General features: G+C 50.0%; 1 protein-coding gene across 1 annotated transcript in view; it reads left to right on the top strand.

The window, feature by feature from the left end:
- PREX1 (phosphatidylinositol-3,4,5-trisphosphate dependent Rac exchange factor 1) overlaps window positions 1-21,200 on the top strand; it is a 191,233-nt gene that overhangs the window by 119,985 nt on the left and 50,048 nt on the right. The window contains exons 7-11 of the mRNA XM_003787681.3: window positions 2,786-2,919; window positions 9,402-9,520; window positions 11,182-11,331; window positions 13,238-13,385; window positions 20,443-20,543. Of these exons, the coding sequence (XP_003787729.1) occupies window positions 2,786-2,919; window positions 9,402-9,520; window positions 11,182-11,331; window positions 13,238-13,385; window positions 20,443-20,543 (652 nt within the window). The remainder of the gene's footprint in view (window positions 1-2,785; window positions 2,920-9,401; window positions 9,521-11,181; window positions 11,332-13,237; window positions 13,386-20,442; window positions 20,544-21,200) is intronic.

The raw sequence follows: 21,200 nt of genomic DNA, 5'->3' as shown, positions 1-21,200 counted from the left end.
AAAAAAAAAAAAAAAAAAAAGAGCTGACCAACTGCTAACTCACCACGATGGCAGAGAAGGAAACAGGAGTGAGGAAACAGAAAATCAACTGAAAAAAAAAAAGACTCTAAATACGAGTTTTCATATTTTCTTTCCATCTTTCCTGGGATGCTTTGGGCTCCCCATGGGATATGGTCTCTCCTCACTGCTCTACACTAATGATTGTATGGAAAGATCTTCAGGTTACCTTTGAAGGGGCAGCCGAAGGCAGAGGCGAGTGGGTAGGAGAGTGTGGGCAGCCTGCCTGGCTTCAAATCCCAGCTGTATCCCTTACCACCTGTGTGATCTCAAACAAGTCCCTTCACTACTGTGTGCCTCAGTTTCCTCCTCTGTAGAGTGAGCCCTGTTGTAAGGGTTAGCTGAGTTTGTATAATCCAGTACCCGGCACGGGGAGAGTCAGCCCTGGGGGTGGGTTGGCCTTTACCGTGCAAGCTCTTGTCATCCTGAATGTTACTGCTTTTGGTTTAGCTGAGTTTGCATGTCTGGAAGGACCTTGGTGCTCAGTCTCTTCCCTGTGTGTCTTGTCCCAGCACCACCCTTGCCCAGGGGTCATGAGTTTAAGAGAGAGTCAGGCAGGGCTTCTCAGCAGGGCTGGGTGGAGGGGGCGTCCCCCTGTAGTGCACCTGGCATCTCAGAGGCAGATTGCTGGGTGGTCTTGGACAAGTCTGTGAGGCAACTTCTGGGCCGAGTGTACTTCTCACAGGTCCCTGTGACAGCCTTGGTGACAGGGTTCAGGTGTAGGGCTGTGTCACCCCCAGGCTCTGTAGCTGGGCTAGGTACCAGCTAAAATCTCCCTATGGAGCCTTGAAGGGCTGGTGGGTGGGCATGAGTAAGGCATGGCTGGGCATGTGGGCCAAGGAGCTGCTGAACTGGTGTCCTGCCAGAGCTGGTAAAGCTCCTCATCCAGGCCTGTTTGCAAGGACACTGGGGGCCCCTGGAGGCTCTTCATCATGGCATCCAGGGGTCTGTCCTATGAGAATCAACACTGTGCCAGCATCCATGCCCACGTGGGCCTGTAGTGCCATGTCAGAGGCTCCAGGTCCCTGTCCTGGATTCACAGCTCTTGACCCATATGGAAGGCAGTTGCCTGGGCATCCTTGTGGGCCCCAGAGGAGTTTCTGGCCCTTTCGAGTGAATGAGTTTGTTGCGTCCATCTGGACCACGGGCACAAAGCAGACCAGCTCTTGACAGCAGAGAGAGAGGGCAGGGCCAGTGGCAGACAGCCTGGTCTCTCAGTTCCCCTCACTGCATCTCAGACACAACTGAGTCAGCAAGTGTCCCTGGGGTAGGAACTCCATGGTGGTTCTGGGTATGAAGCTTTTCGGGAAGGAGATTCTGAGTAATTCTCCCTCCCTTCCCCCCACATTCATTTCCAGGTGGGGACGGCATCACTTCTCTTTGTTTCGCCCTTCACTGTAATCTACAGGTCTGTCCCGTGAATGCCCCTTAGAACACTGCTTTTGCTTAGTGTCCGTTCCTCTGGCTGGAATGTCAGAGGCAGCCTGTTCCCCTCCAGAGTTAGGTGAAGTCTGTGGCTGCCAGCTGTGAGGGGGGAGGAGACAGAGGAGGAGAGGACATGGCTTCTCCTTAGCAATGAGGGGTGGACGCTCAGGTGGGGTGGGGGGCTCTGCTCCGGTGCAACCCAGCTTCCTTCCAACTCCTGGCACCACCCTCTGCTACAGCGTTTTCCACCAGCCTGTGGAAAGAGGAAGAGAGGGGAAGTGGAGGGAAGTAATTTTCTTTCAAGGAAGTGCAGTGGCACTGGGGACCTTTGGGTATAATCCAGTCATATGACCACACCCGATATAAGGCAGGCTGGAGAGTACAGTCCATGCCTGGGTAGCCAAGTACCAGCAACAATGCCCCAAAATATGAGAACATGGCATGGATTCGGGGGACAGTGGTGGGGCCATCTCAGTTGGCATCTGTGTCTGCCTGGATCTCTTTCCAGCTTCTTCTCTTTGGACTTGGGTATCTCACTGCCCTTGCCTGGGTTCTCTCAGCTCTGGACAGACTTCTGTGGTCCCCAGCTCTGTGGACTCCTCTCAGCCAGGCTGTCCCCAACCCCACTCCCAGCCTTTTTATCTTCACTGTCTTCCATGGCCAGGCTGGCACCTCCTTTCCCACTGAAGTTCGGTCAGCGTCATGCCCACTTAGTAGCTCAGCCCTCTGCTGCCACTCAGCATAGATGGCGTGGGGTTGGGAGCTGTCCTCATTGACATGCACGTCCTCAGCTAGATCGGGTGCTCCCAGGGTCTGTGCAGGTTGCACCGGCGGAGCACCCACTTGGTTTGCCAAAGAGTGTTGTAGGTGCTGAGAATACTCAGGGCGTATGTCTGTTATCGGCACTGTCCTTAATGGAAGCGGCCTTCTTGTAGGGAAGGTACAGTAACAGGTCAAGACATAAGTAAGGGGAGGGGCAGGTAGAAAAAACCCCCCACAACAAAAGCCTGAACAAAAAGTCAGCCAGACACCGAGTAGGACCTGCTGTCCCTCGCCTATAAAAGGGACGTATGGTGACATGGATGTGCTCTCCCTAGGAGCATTCTGTCATGCTCAGCAGATAGAACCCACTGATCAAGTTGCGTTGATTTTCTGTCTGCTGACAGATTTGTCTGTAGAGGTGCATTTGAAGTTTTTGGGGGTGTGGAGGGTGGTCGGTTCTGCCCCTGAGAAAGGATGCAGCTAGCTATTCCCAGGTGCCCTCCAGGACGGCTCACTCCCTGTGCCCTCATCACCCTTCCAGGGCTCCAACCTCACCGACATCTGCACGCAGCTCCTCCTGCAAGGGACTTTGTTAAAAATCTCCGCAGGCAACATCCAGGAGAGGGCCTTCTTCCTCTTCGACAACCTCCTGGTCTACTGCAAGCGGAAATCCAGGTGAGTTGCCAGGAAAGCTGTGGACGGGGCTGCACAGGTGGACAGGAAGGCTGGGATTGGGTCTCACCAGCCACCTTCTTGAGGTGACACCTTGGGCTTGTCACTGCCCTCTCTGGGCCTCCCTTTTCATTTTTGTGAGTTGAAGGATTTGTGCTAAATCAGTGCTATCTAGTAGAAATATAATGTAAGCCACATATGTTATTTAAATTTTCTAGTAGCCAAATTTAAAAAAAAAAGAAATAGGTAAAATGAATTTAAACAGTTTATTTTATTTAACCTAATATATTCCCATGTTTATTATACTAAGTTATAATTACATGCCTAATTATAATTAGCTCTTAAAATTATGAAAGAGAGAGTTATGTTCTTTTTTTATACAGTCTTCAAAATCTGATATGTATGTTGCGCTTACAGCAGATCTTATTTTTTCCCAGCCTCATTTTATGAGCCCAGTAGCTACCTGTGACTACTGGATCAGGTACCGTCGGTCTAGATGGGAGTGGAGTTGGGAGAGGTTTTTTGTGACACCAGCATCCTCTAGTTCTAAGATCCAGCAGGAGGAGGGTTGCACACATACGATGGCTAGTGTGAATGACGGGATGTGTGGGCATAAGGGAGGAAGGACAGACAGACGGCTAGCATTGGGAGATGACTGAATGGCAGGTAAAAGGAGGCAGGGAGGGGAAGAACGCGGGTGGGTGTATGAACTGATGTGCAGATGGATGTGAGTGGCTGAAGGGTTGGAGGTGCAGGAGATGGCTGGATGGAGGGATAGATGGAAAGGTGGGGGAACATAGGGCTGTGGGGACAGCTGGAGAAATGAAGGTGGAGACAGGCAGAGTTGTGTTTAGATGAACGGTGGTTGGGGCCTTAACATGTGGTTTACTGAGTGAATGGGTAGATGGAGGGATGGTTGGGGGTTTACACAATTGGGAAGGGTGGGTGGTGGTTTGGAGATTAGCGGATAGAGGGCCAGTTGGATGCGCATGTTGATGGGTGGGGAGGTGTTTCTTTGATAGTTGGTGAGATGATTAGACTCTGGTCTGGAAGGTGACATAATTGGATGACTGCGTGGCTGGCTGGCTGGCTGATGCAGAGACAGGGGAAGGTCGCAGGTGGGTGGATTGGTGGACAGAGAGATTCTTTTCCTTCCTGGCGGGTAGAGGTTGGTCTCAGTTGGCCAGTGCAGCAGTTTTCAAATTCTCCTTCCTGTCGCTTTGTCTCAGTGATGACACAGTGACTTTCTGGGGGCTTCTTTACTCCTTTATCTAGCAAAGGCTGTTGCTGAGGGTTGAGGTCCACACCCCAGGCCCTACTCTCAGCACTGCCTGTAACGCTCTGTGGTCCCGGCCACATCACTTACTGTCTCTGAGCCCCAGTTTCCTTGTCTGTTTCTGCTGTCCTCTCCTCTGGAGACTGTGGTGAGGAACTTAGTATAGGATGAATAGTAGGTGTTCCATGTGCATATGTGGGCGTCTCATTGTCTTCCTCCTCTCTGGGCCTCTCCGAGCCTCGGTTTTCTCTTCTGCAAAATGGGGATGATCAGCCCCCATCCGGGCCATTGTGAACATGAACTATGTTAAGTGTGCCTGGCATACAGTGAATGCGCAAAGTAGGGGCTAACTTACCTCCACACATTTTGGGGTTTTTATTCAATGGGGTCCCATTTGTACGGCCCCTGGAGAACAGCAAGCGCCTTCCCTCTGGCCCTTCTTATTGGAGGCCTGGGTCTCCCTCTCTTGTCGTCTCTGGGTGCTGGCTCAGCGTGTCTCTCCCTCACTTACTCTTCCTTCCTGCCCACTCCTGGACGCCTGTCTGCTGCTGTGTGCTGTCCTCTTCTCCTTCCATACGTGCCCTTCCTCCTCTCTCCCTGCTCCCTCTCTGTCCTCACTGGGGCCATCCTGAGCATCCTCCTTTGACAATTCCAAGGCTACTGCCAGTGTCCACCACCAGCCTTCCCGGCCACCCCGCCCTGGGCGATCTGAATCAGGCACTTTTTCCAGAACACTGGGCTTTAGGAAACAGAGTGTCAGTTTAGAACTCTGTGACCTGCCCCCAGCCCTTGGCTTCCCTGCTGCAGGTGCCTCCCCTTCAGGGGTGATGTCACCTGTGGGGGGACAGCAGCTGATACTGATAGTATTGGATTCCAAATATGCCTTCTAGGATCTTCCCTGTGGCTATCATGAGTTCTTTTAAGGCCATTCTCTGACTCAGTTCTGCAAGTGAGCTGGGCTGGCTGGAGGGAAAGGGCACATCCGTCCCCTGAGAGAACCTGGCAAGCAGCCAGCAGTCTTGCCTCTGGATGGAGAGCCAGAGGGCTGAGCTCCGAGAGGTCCAGGGATTGGGCAATGGTGGGTAGAACTCCCAGTCTGCTCCGAAGCAGCTAGGTGTCTCCTGACTGTTTTTGTCTTTGCGTGGGCCACATGGGGCACCACCCATCTGAGACATGGGTCAGGGGAGGTCTCTGACTCAGAGAGCCTCGGGGCTAATCCAAACCTTTGATGTCAGCGTGGAAAGGGGAAAGGGAGTGTTTTGGAAGTCTGGCTCCATTCTACAGAAAGGGAAACCAAGGCCCGGAAGAGCTGTCTCATGTATCTCAGCTGCTTCTTTGGCAACTGGTGGCAGCAGCGGGAGCATGTAGCAGTTAAGAACTCAGAGGCTGTGCTGCTTCCTAGCTGTGTGACCTTGGACAAGTTATGTCGCCTGTTTGTGCCTTTGTTTTCCTATCTGTTAAATGGGGATAAAGTAGTCTTCATTTCATGGAGTTGTTTTTTTTTAAAGTAATACAGGTAACAGGTACACAAGTAAAGTGGTTAGAATAATAGCCTGGTAAGAGCCGGGCGCGGTGGCTCACACCTATAATCCTGGCACTGTGGGAGGCCGAGGCAGGTGGATTGCTTGAGCTCGGGAGCTACTTGAGAGGCAGAGGCAAGAGGATTGTTCAAGCCCAACAGTTTGAGGTTGCTGTGAGCTGTGATGCCACCGTACTCTACCCAAGGTGACAGAGTGAAAAAGAATAATGACCTGGTACTTAGGGAAGTAGAAGAAATATAAATATATATCCTCATTTGGGTATTGCAGCAATGGCTCACACTTAAATTATGTCTAAAATAGGGTTCTTCTATTTCGTGTTAACTTTTGTCCCACACCTTTATCTCCTTGGCTCTTCCTTATTCCTGGTAAATGGTATTAAAATCTGTATTAGTCGAGATAGTCTAGAGCAGTGATTTTCAACCTTTTTTTATCTCACGGCACACTGGAAGCTATAGCACACTTAAATTATGCTGATCAAAAATAAAAGAGTAAAAAAAGAATATGCTTTGAACTTCTTTTGAAAATAATTTAATTAATGATCTTTAAAAAATTCTGAGGTATGGGCGGCACCTGTGGCTCAGTGAGTAGGGCGCCAGCTCCATATACCGAGGGTGGAGGGTTCAAACCCAACCCTGGCCAACAAAAAAATAGCTGGGCGTTGTGGCAGGCACCTGTAGTCCCAGGTACTTGGGAGGCTGAGGCAAGAGAATCGCCTAAGCCCAGGAGTTGGAGGTTGCTGTGAGCTGTGACGTCATGGCACTCTACTGAGGGTGACATAGACTCTTGTCTCATTTTTTCTTTTTAGGTACACTTAAGATCCTCTGTGCAGAGATGCCATTGCACACAGGTTGAAAAATCCTTCCTCTAGAGAAATAGACCCAATAAGGCTGTGTGTGTATGTGTGCATGGAAAGAAATTTATTCTAACAACAGCAGAGTCATATGGTTATGGAGGCTTACAAGTTCCAAGATGTGCCATCAGCAGCTGGGGACCTGAGGGACCAGTGGTGTAGTTTCATTCATAAGATTGATAGGCTCAGGTTCTGGGAAGAACTGATAATTTCAGTTTGAGTCTGGAGACAGGAGAAAAAAAATTTACTGGTAGCTCAAGGCAGATCTTAATTGTTCTTGGTTCTATGCTATCCTCATTCCCCCGTCCCCTTTTTCATCAGCAAATCCTTTTTCATTCTGTCCTCAAGCTTTGTTCAGAACCTTTATGCAATTCCAATAAAAATTCTAGGGTGGTGTTGTTTGTATATGAAAGTATGTATGTGTGTGTGTGTAAGTGATCTGCTGATTATGTGGAAATGCAGAGACAGAAATAATAAAGACAGTTATGAAGGAAGTTAAAGCTAGAGAACCTTTGTTATCAGATTCTCAGGCTTGGCCATAAGGCTATAGCGATTAAGATAATGTGGTATTGGTGTAACAACAGATGAATAGATTAATGGATTAGTGAGTTCAGAAGTAGGCCCATTTGAATTTCAACAACAATACCAATGCAGTTCAATAAATGGTACCTGGTCAGTTTGATCTGCAATGCGGGGTGTGTGTGTGTGTGTGTATGTGTGTGTGTGTGTGTGTATGTGTGTGTGAGATTCTTGACCCCCTACCTCACACCATTTTGCAAAGATCAACTTTAGATGAATCATACTTGTAAGTATTAAAGGTACAACGGTAAAGCTTCTAAAAGAAAGCATAGAGTATCTTCATGATTTAGGGGTAAACAAAAATTTCTTAAATAGGACAAAGAATAGAATTATAAAGGAAACGTAGGCTCATTAGACTACACCAAAGTAAGAACTTCATTGAAATATACTGTGAAGAGAATGAAAAGGCAAGCCACAGACTGGGGGAAGATGTCCTCAGTCCATATAACTGCCAGAGTGCTCATAGCCAGAATATATAAAGAAGTCCTATAACCAAATTCAGCCTTCCTCCTATTTTTGTAAATAAAGTTTTATTGGAACACAGCCATCCATGCCTATCTGTTTATGTATAGTCTGTAGCTGCTTTGGTGCCATAAGAGCAGAGTTGAGTAGTTGAGACAGAGACCATCTGACCAGCAAAAACAAAAATGTCTATTTGGGCCTTTTCAGAAATAATTTACCAACTCCTGGTATAAGTAATTAAGAAAAAGGCTGGGCATGGAGCCTTATGCCTGCAGTCCTAGCACTTTAGGAAGCTGAGGAGGGAGGGTTGATTGAGGCCAGGAGTTTGGGACCAGCCTGAGTAAGAGCAAGAGCCCTCTCTATAAAAAATAGGGAAATTAACCAGGCATGGTAGCACGTACCTATAGTCCCAGCTACTTGGGAGGCTAAGGCAGGAAGATTGCTTGAGCTCAGGATTTTGAAGTTTCAGTGAGCTATGATGACACCACTGTACTCTAGTCTGGGTGAGAGAGTGAGACTCTTCCTATAAAGAAACAGAAACAACAAAACCAAAAAACAAACCACGACGTTCAGCACAACAAAAAAAGGACAAGGGACAAAAGAAGACAGATGGCCCATAAACATATAAAGGTGTTTGATCTTATTTAATCATCAGGGAAATGAAAAGTAGATGTTTAATGAGATGCTGCTGCATTCCCACCAGAATGGCCCAACTGAGAAATGAAAATAAAATACCAATGGCAGAGGATGTGGGGCAACTGCAGGGTTTCCACGCTGCTGACTGTGGGGAGATTGGCACAACTAGTTTGGAAAACAGCTGGGGAGTGTCTACTCGAGCTGATCACATGCATTCACTATTACTCAGTAATTCAACTTTCAGGTATCTAACCCAAAGAAATGTGCACATATGTTCTTCATACGGCGCACGTAAGAATACTCACACCAGCCAAGCTGGAAACAAGCCAAACGCATGTCACTGTCACCACACCCAACAATGTGGATGACTCTGAAAGTCATGGGGTTGAGTGAAGGAAGCCAGATATGAAAATCACATGGACATTCCATTTATGTGAGGTTCAAAAACGGGCAAAGCATATCTATAGGGTCAGACGTAAGGAGAGAGATTACATTTCTGTGTGTGGAAGTGGGGGTGGTTAGCGGCTGCCAGAGGGCGCGAGGCAGGAGGATTGGGCTGCTAAAAATGGTGATACAGGTGTGCTCACTTTGTGAAAGTTAATTGAGCCAGGTACTTCTTTAGGCATTTTTTTCATATGGATTTTGTACTTTAACATTTGCACAAATATTTGTGTGCATGTATCTGTGTATATGTGTGTGCACACACAGACTCTCATCCTCCCTCCCTGGGATGGTCGGAGTGGTCTGTCTTGGATGGATGGATAGGCTGCCTACTCCAGGCTCTCCTCCCATCCTGGTCTCATTTTAGGACGTACCTGTTTTTTAAAAACTCAGCGGGCCTCTTCTCATATTGCAGCCAAGAAAAATGGGTTCCTGTTGCTTCTTCTTGGTCTTTCTTTCCTCAGTGTCTCTTGTTAGCTGAAAGTACCTTTGTGAGGTCAGCAAAGTGATTAGCCCGTTTTCCTGATGAGGAAACTGGCGAGGAGAGGAGCGGAGACTTGCTCCAGTTGCTCCCAGGCTCCTGGCCCCAGTCCAGCGTTCTCTCTGTCCCCTCTGTGCTGGGCTGTCCTTGGCGCTGTTGAAAACATTTGCATCCAGGGAGGTGAAGTGCAGGGGATGCTGAGTTCCCACCATCTTTCAGAGTCACCGGGAGCAAGAAGTCCACCAAGAGGACCAAATCCATCAATGGCTCCCTCTACATCTTCCGGGGCCGGATCAACACTGAAGTCATGGAGGTGGAGAATGTGGAAGATGGGACAGGTAGGCCCGACCCCCGGCACCCCTTCCGCCAGTCCGCCCTGTTCCCTGTGCATGCTCTGTTTCATCTAGATGTATTTTTTCTCTTACGGGGAAATGTAACCTCCCTACAGAAAAGTACCTAGAATGTGGATACATGAAGTGAAGCCCCAGGTAGATGGCACTCAAGAAATGGAACGCTGAACCCCCAGTGTTCCCCTTCACAAAGCCTTCGTCATCTCCCAGAAGTAACCACTGTCCAAATTTTGTGATGATCATTTTTATGCTGTAAAAGTATTATTGGGCCAGGTACAGTGGCTCGCACCTATAATCCTAGCACTCTGGGAGGTCAAGGCGGGTGGATTGATTCAGCTCAGGAGTTCGAGACCAGCCTGAATAAGAGCGAGACCCTATCTCTACCAAAAATAAAAATTAGCTGGGTGTGGTGGTGGGCACCTGTAGTACCAGATACTGGGGAGGCTGAGGTGGGAGAATTGCTTGAGCCCAGGAGTGTGATGTTGCTGTAAGCCAGGCGTCCTCAAACTACGGCCTGTGGGCCACAAGCGGCCTGCCTAGGACATTTATCCGGCCCGCCAGGTGTTTTTGCTGCCACTGCCTGTCCTGCTTAGCAGCCGACTCATCCTAGGCCCACAGTCCGGGCCTCGGATGGTCTGAGGGACAGTGAACTGGCCCCCTGTTTAAAAAGTTTGAGGACCCCTGCTGTAAGCTATGATTCCATGGCATTCTAGCCTGGGCAACAGAGTGAGACTGTGCCACCAAAAAATATATATTTTTGCTTCCCAATTATTTATTATCAAATATTTTTAATTAAAATATCTCTGTTTTTTGAACCTTATATCAATGGCTATATGATCATATGCATTTAAATAATTTTTACATATAGTATGTGTTTGTATTCTTTTACATTTTGCTTCTTCCACACAGCACCATGTTCCATCCATTTTTTGCATGTAGCTCTTTGCAGTTTGTTGGTTTCCGTTGCTATGGAGTATTCCATGCATGAGTAGTCCTCTGTTTACCCATTTGGTGGGAGATGGACATCTGGGTTGTTTCCATCATTCACCCATGAACAGCGATGCTGTGAGCAGTCTAGTGCATCTCCGAGTGTGTGAACCTTTGAGCCTGTCCAGGACAGGCGTTCTTACTTGGTTTGGAACCACAGACCCCTTTGGCAGTCTCATAAAGCCTGTGGACCCCTCAGATTCAGGGTACAGTGGCTTCCACTTCCCTAGACAGTGCCAACCTCTTTTCCAAAGAGTCTGCCAGCTCCCATCCTCACCAGCAGTGGGGTCGGGCCCTGAACTTGCCTTGGGTTGTCCAGCTGGCACTAAGGTGTTGAGTAACCCCAGTACCCAAGTGAAATGGAGAGGAGGTTCCCAGGTGTCTGCTCCAGTGTCTTCTTGAGAGTCGCTCCTGTATTTGTGCCCAGACATGGGGCCTTGAAGCCCCTATAACTGAGGGCTTAGGAGGGAGCTTTCTTTGCAGAAAGTCTGCCTTGCCCACTGGACAGTGGTCATGAGGGGGAGTGAGTATTAAAGTCCTCCTCATCCTGGTGATGGTAGGAGTGGGAGGGGGCTGTCCTGTGACCTTGCTCCCTGAGTGGCACGTGGTGGGGAACATTGAGGGTTGTGGTGCTAAGTCCACACTGTGCCTCTGCTCCCCAGCGGATTACCACAGCAATGGTTACACTGTCACCAACGGCTGGAAGATCCACAACACGGCCAAGAACAAGTGGTTCGTCTGCATGGCCAAGACGGCGGAGGAGAAGCAGAAGTGGCTGGACGCCATCATCCGTGAGCGGGAGCAGCGTGAGAGTGAGTGGGGGGCTTTGGGGGCTTTCCCTGGCTCCCTGGGCTATGTGTGGGTAGAGTCTGCAGAGGGGGATGCACCTGTGGAAGGGGTGGGACGCACGGGCACTGTTCTAACTTGGGTGGTATCTCAGAGGTCACCCCGTAGACAGCAAAACTGAGACCTGATGGAAGGGACTTGCCAGAGGTCTTCACCCTTGAGGACTGGGACCCAAGATGCCCCTCTGTCCCCACAGGGCCCTCCACCCTCTGCTGGAGGTTTTCTTTTCTTTGACATTCACTGGATCTAAATCTGAGAGGAGAGTCCTTTTGGGCTGGCCACTAACCTCAGGCAGGAGTCCTTCTGGCCACAGGCACCTCCAGGCAGGTCCTCTAAGAAAGCTGCAGGGAGCAGCGGCGCCCATAGCTCGGTGGGCAGGGTGATGGCCATATATACCGAGGCTGGCGGGTTTGAACCCAGCCAAGGCCAGCTAAACAGCAACAAAAAAATAGCCACGTGTTGTGGTGGGCGCCTATGGTCCCACCTACTTGGGAGGCTGAGGCAAGACAATCGCTTAAGCCCAAGAGTTTGAGGTTGCTGTGAGCTGTGACGCCACGCCACTCTACTGAGGGTGACATAGACTCTGTCTCAAAAAAAAAAAAAAAAGGAAAGTAAGTAAGCTGCAGGGAGCTTGGGGTGGTAGGTGGGTGGGCTGGGGGTCGGGGCTGAGTGGGAACAGGGAAGCCAGGGAGTGTTTAGGGGCGAGTTACCTTAGCTTCCCCAACCTTAATGATCTCATCTGATAAATGGACAGCAGAGTCCCTGCAGCAGAAAGTGGTAATGCTGCTAAATGAGGTCTTGGGTTTGACCATATTTGGACATTTGATGCTCCTAAAATCCCTCCTCATCTCCCAGTTTTACAGAGGAGGAAACTGAGTTTCCCCCAAACATCTATTCTGCCTACTTGAAATTGCCCCTAGAATGTGTCCCAGACACCTCAGACTTGCTGTGTCTGACCCTGTCTTCTGCCGTGACTTGTGTGTACCTGTAAATGGCTCCTCCTTCTGCTCCAGAGGTCAGAGGCAGATGCGTGGGGTCATTCCTGCTCCCCTCAGCTCCTGCCCCCCAGATTCAATAGAACAAGTCCCTTGAATTCCACCTTTCATGTACATGCTGAGTCTACCTGCTTCTCACCTCCATCTATCCTGCCCAAGTACAAATTACCATTGTCTCTCAAAGGTCCAGCAAACCCAGATCCCTGATCGTTTTCCTAGAAAAGCTAGACATCTGGGTTTTCTAGGTGGTATTTCCTGCTGTTTAGTGTTGCATCAATATTTATTAAAATGCCATTAGGCCAAGTAAACTACTTAACTGGGTCATGGTTGGGTAAAGTTGTGAACTCTGAAACTGATCAGGGCTGAGTGTGTGGTCAGGACTGGGGTAGGTCTCGGGGTGTGGCCTGGCCTAGGTGGGGCTGATCTGTGTCTTTGTGGTCAGAACGGAGGGTGATGGTTCCTCTGGGCTTGTGGGATTATAGGTAGTGCTTGACTTGAGCGGGTCTTGATATCAAAATTGGGTGTTGTCCAAATTCTGACCTCAGAGCTGGGGTCACAGGGATGGTGCGCAGATATAGAACCAAATCCCCTGGGTCTAAATCCTTTCACCATTTCTAGTTGGGCAACCTTGGAGGGCAGATGGGGAACAGGTGGAGGGGCAGCCAGTAGGGGACAGGTAGGGGGCAGGTAAGGGGCAAGTGGAGGACAAGTAGGGGGCAGGTGGAGGGACAGGTAGGGGACAGGTAGAGGGCAGATGGGGAGTAAGTGGAGGAAGGGACAGGTAGGGGGCAGGTGGAGGGCAGGTGGGGGGCAGGTGGCAGGTGGTAGGTCTCCCTGTGTTCCCCTTGGAGAACAAGGTGACTGTGCCCCTGTATAGGCCTGAAGCTGGGCATGGAGCGTGACGCCTACGTCATGATTGCGGAGAAGGGGGAGAAGCTCTACCACATGATGATGAACAAGAAGGTGAACCTGATCAAGGACCGCCGGAGAAAGCTGAGCACTGTCCCCAAGTGCTTCCTTGGCAAGTAAGTGGCCCCACCCTGGCCTCCCTGGGCTGTGGGCTGGAGGTGGGGCAGACCATCCACTCCCATGCAGCCTGGCCTAGTCCCCAGGAAGCTTCCTGGGCAGGGCTACAAAAGACCTCAAATCTTTGCCCAATAGCCTTCAGAGGTCAAGAAGGCTAGTGAGGTCCCCAAATCAGATCCTTCACTCCACTGCCAAGCCTTGTATTATGACCTGTTACACACATTCAGGTAATATGTGATTAAAGCTAAGATTTCACAAAACTTATTGTTTGATACTACCTGAAAATATCTGTTTCTATTTTATTCTATTCATCATTCTATTCTATGCCGTTCGCTTCTTCAGTCATTTTAAAAAAGAACACTGACAAGACCTATGGTATTGTTTTCACAAAGCACTAATGGGTTGCCCACAATGGTTTGAAAAACGCTATTGTAGTACTTGAGAAAAGAGATGCCACTACAGATGTGTCAAGCAGAGAGGTATTTAATGCAAGGAATTGATTACGAAGGTGTTGGGAGGGCTGGAAAAACAGAGGGAGAGTCCTGTGTGCTCAGGCCCAGTGGCTTAAACAGCAGAATTCTGTCTTATGGTTCTGAAGGCTGGAAGTCCGAGATGAAGGTGTTGGCCGCATGGACCTCTGAGGAGGCCTGTCTGCCTGAGCTACACCTGAGGAGGAGGGAAGCTCTTGTAAGCTCTTCAGCCTCTGCTTTCTCTGTTTAGGAAAAACAGCTCCCATTTTATAAACCCAGGACCAAAGGGGTCAGAAGGCAGGTATGATAGTCTTAAACTCAGATCAAGGCTCCATCCCTGGGGGAGGAGGCTGGGGAGTGGGAGGGGTAGAAGAAATCCGGTCCTCATAAGATGGCCAGGCTATTTTGAAGCCCTACTGTGTGCTAGACACTCTGGAAAGGAAGAAGCCCACGGGCTCCTGATCTCCCAAAGCCTGTGGTGCAGCTGGGTGAAGAGTTTGCTTGCCAGGCAGGGATTTTATTTAGAATTTATTGGCTTATACCCCATTCACGTCTCATAGGCTTCTGTAGAGGCCCCAGGGGAAGCTGCCATGTTGTCATGGGCTGTAGACCAGGTGAGAGGTTGTTCAGACTGGGCTTCACTGAGGGCAGTCACAGTGGCACTGAGGAGATGTGGCTGTGTCCTGGATAATTTTGAAGGCAGCAGCATTTGCTAATGGAACAGATAAGGACTGTGAGCCTCTGGAAGGTGGACTTGTACTTTGAGAAGGAGGAAGAGCCAGAGAGACACGCTGGGAGCCAGGGCAAGAAGGCACCGTGGGTGGCGAGCAGGTCTCCAGGAAAGGGGCAGGGGTCATGTTCAGGTTTAAATGCTGTAGGACATTGAGTGTCTAGTATCACTGCTAATCAGCTGTTGGAGGCTGAGGGTAGAGTTGGGGGAGATCTGATGGTCGTGGCTTAAGGCTCCCAGTCAAGAGGGATCAGGTGGGAAGTGTCAGGGGTGGTAGGGTGCCTTGGACATGGGGATCTTATTGCTCTCAAGGGTCAGGAACTCCAGTTGAGCTCTCTGGGAGGGTCTGGGGAAAAGAGTTTGGGCCCTACAAATCCTATAGGCTGAGGGTGGCCTAGCTAGTCTCTGCCAGCTTATCCCTAATCCTGGGCGGAGAGGAGGCTTTCCTGTAGGAGGGGGCTGGCTTCCGGGCCCCCTGGAGTTGGAGAACCTTCCTGCCTCCTGTCTTGTCCAGCCGGATGGGATAACCTGTCTGTGATTAGAGCTTCAGAGGAGTTTTCTGCCTCCTCAGGAAGGATTAGGGGAGATTTCTTTTACTGCCCATTTGAAACAGGGCCAAGATCGAGCTTGTCTTACAACAGTGGGTCAGTAAGGACCAGACTTTGCACAGGAGGCTGTTCTAGTAAAATTCTTCTCTCTGGTCGACTTGCTGTGCACCCAGCCATGAGGCTGGTGATCCTCCCTCTTGCCAGGGTCCAGCTGCTGAGTCTTCTTCAAGATGTGACCCTGGTCCCTTTGAGCAGAAGGATTTGTAGCTGCAGAGACATGTTAATCAAGCCCCGTGTTCTGCACGCTGGTGTGTGGCCGCGTCTTTCCATCCTCACACAACTCTGTCAGGCAGGTCACCACCATATTCCCATTTTAAGGGTAAGGAGACTGAACCGTAGAGAGGGGAAAGGTCACAAGGCCACATAGGGGTCTGTGGTTTGACCCCCAGACTGGCTGACTCTAGACCTGTCCCCTGTCCTTCTGTACTCTGCTTCATTTATTCATCCTTATCTCTATGAAGGGCATTTTATTTTTCCTTGGTAGTTACTTTGTCCACATTTGTCTCCGCCACCAGGCAGGGAATTCTGTGAATACAAAAAGTGTCTGATTTATCTTTATAACCTTCAAGGGTTGGGCTTTGAGTCCGAATTGGTCTTAAGCCTTGGTCCTTTCTACCAGTGATTTTAGGTAAGTTTCTTAACCTCTCTGGGTCTTTGTAAATGACCAATTAAAGAGAGATAAAACGTATCTGACGGGACTGTCGGAGGGTACAGTGAGGTTGTGACAAGCTCAGTACTGACAAGAGTGATGGAATGTGTATGGGGCCATGTGTGATGTCTTACGGAGAAATGTACATTAAGGAGGGGCCGGTTTCTACCCTACTTAGAGAAAAAACTAATAGATGCCACATTGAGAAAAAAACAAGGAAAACATCTGTGTATTATTATGGAGGATATCATGGGAAAAACATGGCCTTTGTTCTCTGAAATCCTCAGGTTAGTTGAAGAGACAAATTCATTCATTCATTCCTTCATTCACCCACTCTTCACTGAGCCCCTACTATGTGCCAGCAGGGAATAGGGCACACAAAATCCCTGCCCTCCTGGAGATAACTGTCCAGTGGGGGAGTCAGACAAGAGAAAAGCAGACAAATACAAATAAAGAAATTTCAGCAAGTTGTTGAATGCTGTAAGGGAATAAGTAGGGTGGCGTCAGGCGGAGAGGAGCTGGTGGGCTGGTTCATCTGGGCTGGGCAGAGAGGGCTTCTCAGGGGAGGTGACATTTTAACCAAGAGCTGAATGAAGAGTGAGAGGTAGCCATGAGGGGTGTGGAATGGCATTCCTGGGGAGGGAACAGCAGGTATACAGCCCTGAGGCTGGAATGAGCTGTGAGTAATGAGGAAGCAGCCAGAAGGCCCTGGTGGCTAGAGGGAGGGAGCCGAGGCCATGGAAGTCAGTAGGGGCCACATCTACCAGGGCCTGGGGAGGAGGAGCAGATGTTATTATAGGCACGCTGGGAAGCTGCTGGAAGCCTCTCAGTAGGGGGGTGAGATAAGGCTCAGAATGAGGATACCACTGGAGCTGTCAGAGCTCTGGGGACCAGTGTGACAAGGGGCGCCTGGCAGGGGCAGTCAGGGGCAGTCAGAGGCAGCTTCCTGGAAGGGGAAGGCCTTTGGTTTCAGCCCTGACAGAGATGAGACATCATTCAGTTACTGATGTCTGCCAGAATGAAAGCCCTGAAGTGGAAGAGGCTTTGCTGTCAGGGCCACCTGTGTGCGCAGGTGCAGGATATCAGCGTGGACCAGATCATCAATGGCCATCTTCAGGAAGCATCGTTGGGCAGCAGAATTCCAGGGATAAATGTCCAACTCTCAGTCCTTACCCTCTCATCCCATGGCCCCCTGAGGGAGTCAGGCAAGGGGATGGGTTGGGGGGGGTCTTGTGCTGGGTATTAAGTGGTATGTGGGGCCTCAGCTCAGGTGCTCAGCAAAATCGTAAGGACATACCCATGTATTTCTGCACCTGGCCATTCCCTGGACATGTGGATAGGCTAAATAAATGTTTCCTCGGGGAGTGATTCTAGGGGCTGGGAGGGAAGAAGGGGCGAAAGCCAACAAGTGTTAACGCTCTGGTTATCCCCATCCCTGAATCTCAAGCTCCCCATTAAACTAGGGGTCCTCTCCTCTAGGTCTTCACCTCACTGCATGATATTCCGAATTCGATCTTTCTGGAAGCCTGGACCTTTCTGTGCTTTGCACCCAGCACACCCGTCCCCTGGCAGAGCCTGGTCTCCCAGCCTCCCAGCCTCACTTCTCAGGGCCATGGCGCATGGTGTATCCTAACCCCACGGCCTGGCACACTCTTCCCTATACCCCTGTGGTGGCAGACGGCGCCCCACTGACCCAGTACAGTTTGCAGATGTGTTTTCCTTGGCCCACATGGTGTTTTCAGCAAATGTTGGATTAGATATCAACATTTAACAATTGGGAGATTTCACAGGAAACGCCGGATTTCCGCCTTCTCTTGAAAGGTTGTGAGAGGCGTCCGTCTTCCCATGTGGCCAAGAGTCCGCTCCACTGAGGAGTGGTAGCTGCCCTCAGATGCAGCCGGCGCCAGCTGGCTCAGGCGGGTCTCTACCTGGTCTATTTTGCCTATTTACGAGAGTTTGGGGTCACTGCCGGGGATATGAATTTTACCTAGTTTTGCATACTGAATCTCATTTTAAGGTTTCACATGATTAAAAAGTTTACCTATTAAATCGAGAAGACTCTCAAGTGGATAACTTGCTAGATGGACTCTCTTGAGGCCCAGAGAGGGATAGTGACTGGCCCAAGTTTGCCCAGCAGGCTGTGAAACCCTCCCTGATCTCTGAAGAGGTAGCGGGACCCAGATTGGGCAGAAACATGGGTTAAAGTGGCTGTGTTTTTTTCCTCTGGCAGCTGCTGGGGGACACTTCATGTCCCCTCACGCTGGCCAGAGCATTGCTGGTCAGTGTCAGAGGCCGCTCGCATTTGGACAGCTGGTGGGCCACCGGATACTGGGCCTCCAGCTTCCGAGAGTGGGCACACGAACATCTGCTCACCTTCTTCAGCGGCTGGCAACTTTCTCCCTGTCTCTCAATTTTGGGACTTTGAGAACGGAACTGAGGGTGGATAAGACCCAAAGCAATCTCTTCCCCACCTGGGGCTCGCACTCCACAAAATAGATCCATTTCTTCTCTGTTCCCCATCTGCCTCCAACCGGGGCTTTCTGAATGCCTCGGCATACACCCCTACCTACACACAAGGCAGGTCTTTGCTCAGCCAACACTGGGGAGCTAAAAATAGCTCTGCCCCCCTCTGGCCCTGTAATTGGAGGCGGGACAGCTGGTTTTGATAAGCAGGGGAACTCGTGCTCTGGCCAGCTGCCACCTGCTTTCATTGAACACAGATTGCCTTGGCGGAAACAGCCCCATCCCAGGCTCTCCCTTTTCCTGCTGACTTTGAGTGGGTTGAGCGCTGTGCTGAGCCTGAGAAGCGCCCCCCCAATCCAGGCCCTGGGGGCCTGACTGAGTCTCTGTGCCCTAGGCATTCATGTTGGAATGGGAAAAGCTGCCCGTCTTCCTCGGGCTTGTGAGCCCTTTGTCTTCCTGAGACCTTCCTCCTGACCCTCTAACATCCCTTCTTGTGTGATGGTTCATTTGTTCAGTAAATGATGATTGATACTTGCTGAGCATCAGACCCTCTTCTGGGTGCCAGGAACAGTGTGCATGAATGAGACAGAAACCCTGCCTGGGTGGGGACTATGTCCTTGTTTCGGCGATGGCTGATAAACATGTAAACAAATCTGCAAGCAAGATAGCTTCAGACAGTGACAAGTGCAAAAAAGGAAGTAAAGCAGGGATGTGATGGATTGTGTCTGGGTAGGGGACTATTGTTGATGACATAGTCAGGGAAGGCTTCTCTGAGGAGGTGACATCTGCTCTGAGATCCAAAGGATGGAAAGGAACAGTCCCATGAGTGGTTGAGGAAGGCTGTTTCCAGGCAGAGGGAACAGCAGGTGTAAAGGCCTTGAGGTAGGAGGCAGTTCTGGTGCTGTTTAGGAAGGGAAGGATGGTGGGTGTGGCTGATGCATAAGGGAGAGGTGAGTGAGACTGGGGGGGGCATCAGACAGGGCCTTGTTTGTGGACATGTGGGCAGAGTTTGTTTGTGTTTTTTTGCAGTTTTTGGCTGGGGCCGGGTATGACCGGGCCACCTCTGGTGTATGGGGCTGGTGCCCTACTCCTTTGAGCCACAGGCGCTGCCATGTTTGTTTGTTTTGAGTAATGGGGAAGCCTATAGGAAGGTTTCCTATTATTTCTTCCTGCTTATTCTTTCATTCCTTCTGTTCCTCTGACCATTCCCACACTACATACTGCCTGTCTACCCAGTCATCTGTCTACTTACCATCCACATCCACCATCTTTCCTTCTACTCAGTCATTTATCACTCAAGTCATCCATCTGTCCATTCGCTTACTCACCTACTTACCTGTCTGCACAGCTGTTCATTCATTGATCTAGCTATCATCCTCCAACCATCCATGCAGTCGTTATCCATCCGCTTACTCATCTATGCATTCCTCCTCTGTTCACCACTCACTCATCTACCTACCCATCTATCTACCTACCCCTGTCACCCATCCATCAACCCACTCACTCACCCGCCTCTACATCCATCCAACCACACATGCACCTCTCCATCCATCCACATATCCACCTCTCCATCTGCCCATCTACACATCCACCTCTCCATCCATTCATTCACCTATTTACCTCTCCATCTATACATTCACCCATTCACCTTTCCTTCCTTCCTTCCATCCGTCCGTCTGTCCATCCATCCATCCATTCATCCATCCGTCCATCCACACATCCACCTCTTTATCCATCCATTCGCCTCTCCATCCATTTGTTCACCCATTCACCTTTCCATCCATCCATCCACTCACATATCCACCTCTCCATCCATTCATATATCCACCTTTCCATCCATCTATCCACATATCCACCTCTCCATCCATCTGTCCTCACATCTATCTCTCCATCCATCCATCCATCTATCAAGACAGGTGGGCTTGGGCTCTGGTCACACCCACCTCTCTGCCACTGGTAACTAGGAAAAGCATGAGCTCAGTACAAGCCCAAGGGCTGTGAGGTCCTAGGCGCTGCTTCCCTGTGGGAGTTCTAGCTGTTTTTCTTGGGGTGGGGGTGGCCAGGCCAGTTTAGTGCTGGTCCCTTTGGTGCCAAGATTGGGGAAGTCCTCTCACTGGCATTTTACATTCCTGGCAGTGAGTTCGTTGCCTGGCTCCTGGAAATTGGTGAAATCAGCAAGACGGAAGAAGGAGTCAACTTGGGGCAAGCCCTGCTGGAGAACGGTATCATCCACCATGGTAAGTGGGGGCTGGGGCCAGCTGGGCCAAGGGGCTAGGACAGGTTAGACCCTGGCAGTGCCATGCTGCCGCTAACCCAGAGGCTGTTTCTTACTTCAGTGCAGCTGTCTCATCCCTGGGCACAGTGTAGCCAGGAGTCCTCCTAAAATTGTTCCATGGCTGGAAAACCCAGTGTTCACCTAGGACACCAGCAAAGCAGGGATATCTCAAAAAGTTGGGAGCAGGGGAGTAGAATTTTCTTTGTCTCTTCAAAAAAGAGGAAGAACTATTTAAGTTTTAATCATTCAACAAAACAGATACTGAGTGCCTAGTCTGCGGTAGGCCCTGCTCACACAACAGCGAGTGGGACAGGGATGATAACAGCGGCACACGTGTGCATGTGCAGATGGTGACGGGTGCTGGGGGGAGAGGATAAAGAATGTGGGTAGAGAGGGTGGCATCTGTGGCTCAAAGGAGTAAGGTGCCAGCCGCATATGCTGGAGGTGGCGGGTTCAAACCCAGCCCTGGAAAAAAAAAAAAAAAAAAAAAAGAATGTGGGCAAAGTCAGAGCAGTTTAAGTGAATACCATTTTTTTTCTGAAGGCTTACACTAAATTGTCTTGGCATTTAAAGCTATATTTCTGCAGAGAAAAGGGGTAACAGGACCTGAATCAGTTTT

This window comes from Otolemur garnettii, unplaced genomic scaffold (genome assembly GCF_000181295.1).
Source record: "Otolemur garnettii isolate 467f Iridium unplaced genomic scaffold, OtoGar3 scaffold00023, whole genome shotgun sequence".
Taxonomy (NCBI): Eukaryota; Metazoa; Chordata; class Mammalia; order Primates; family Galagidae; genus Otolemur; species Otolemur garnettii.
Note: the sequence above shows the minus strand (reverse complement) of the source record. Positions and strands in the feature narration are given on the sequence as shown.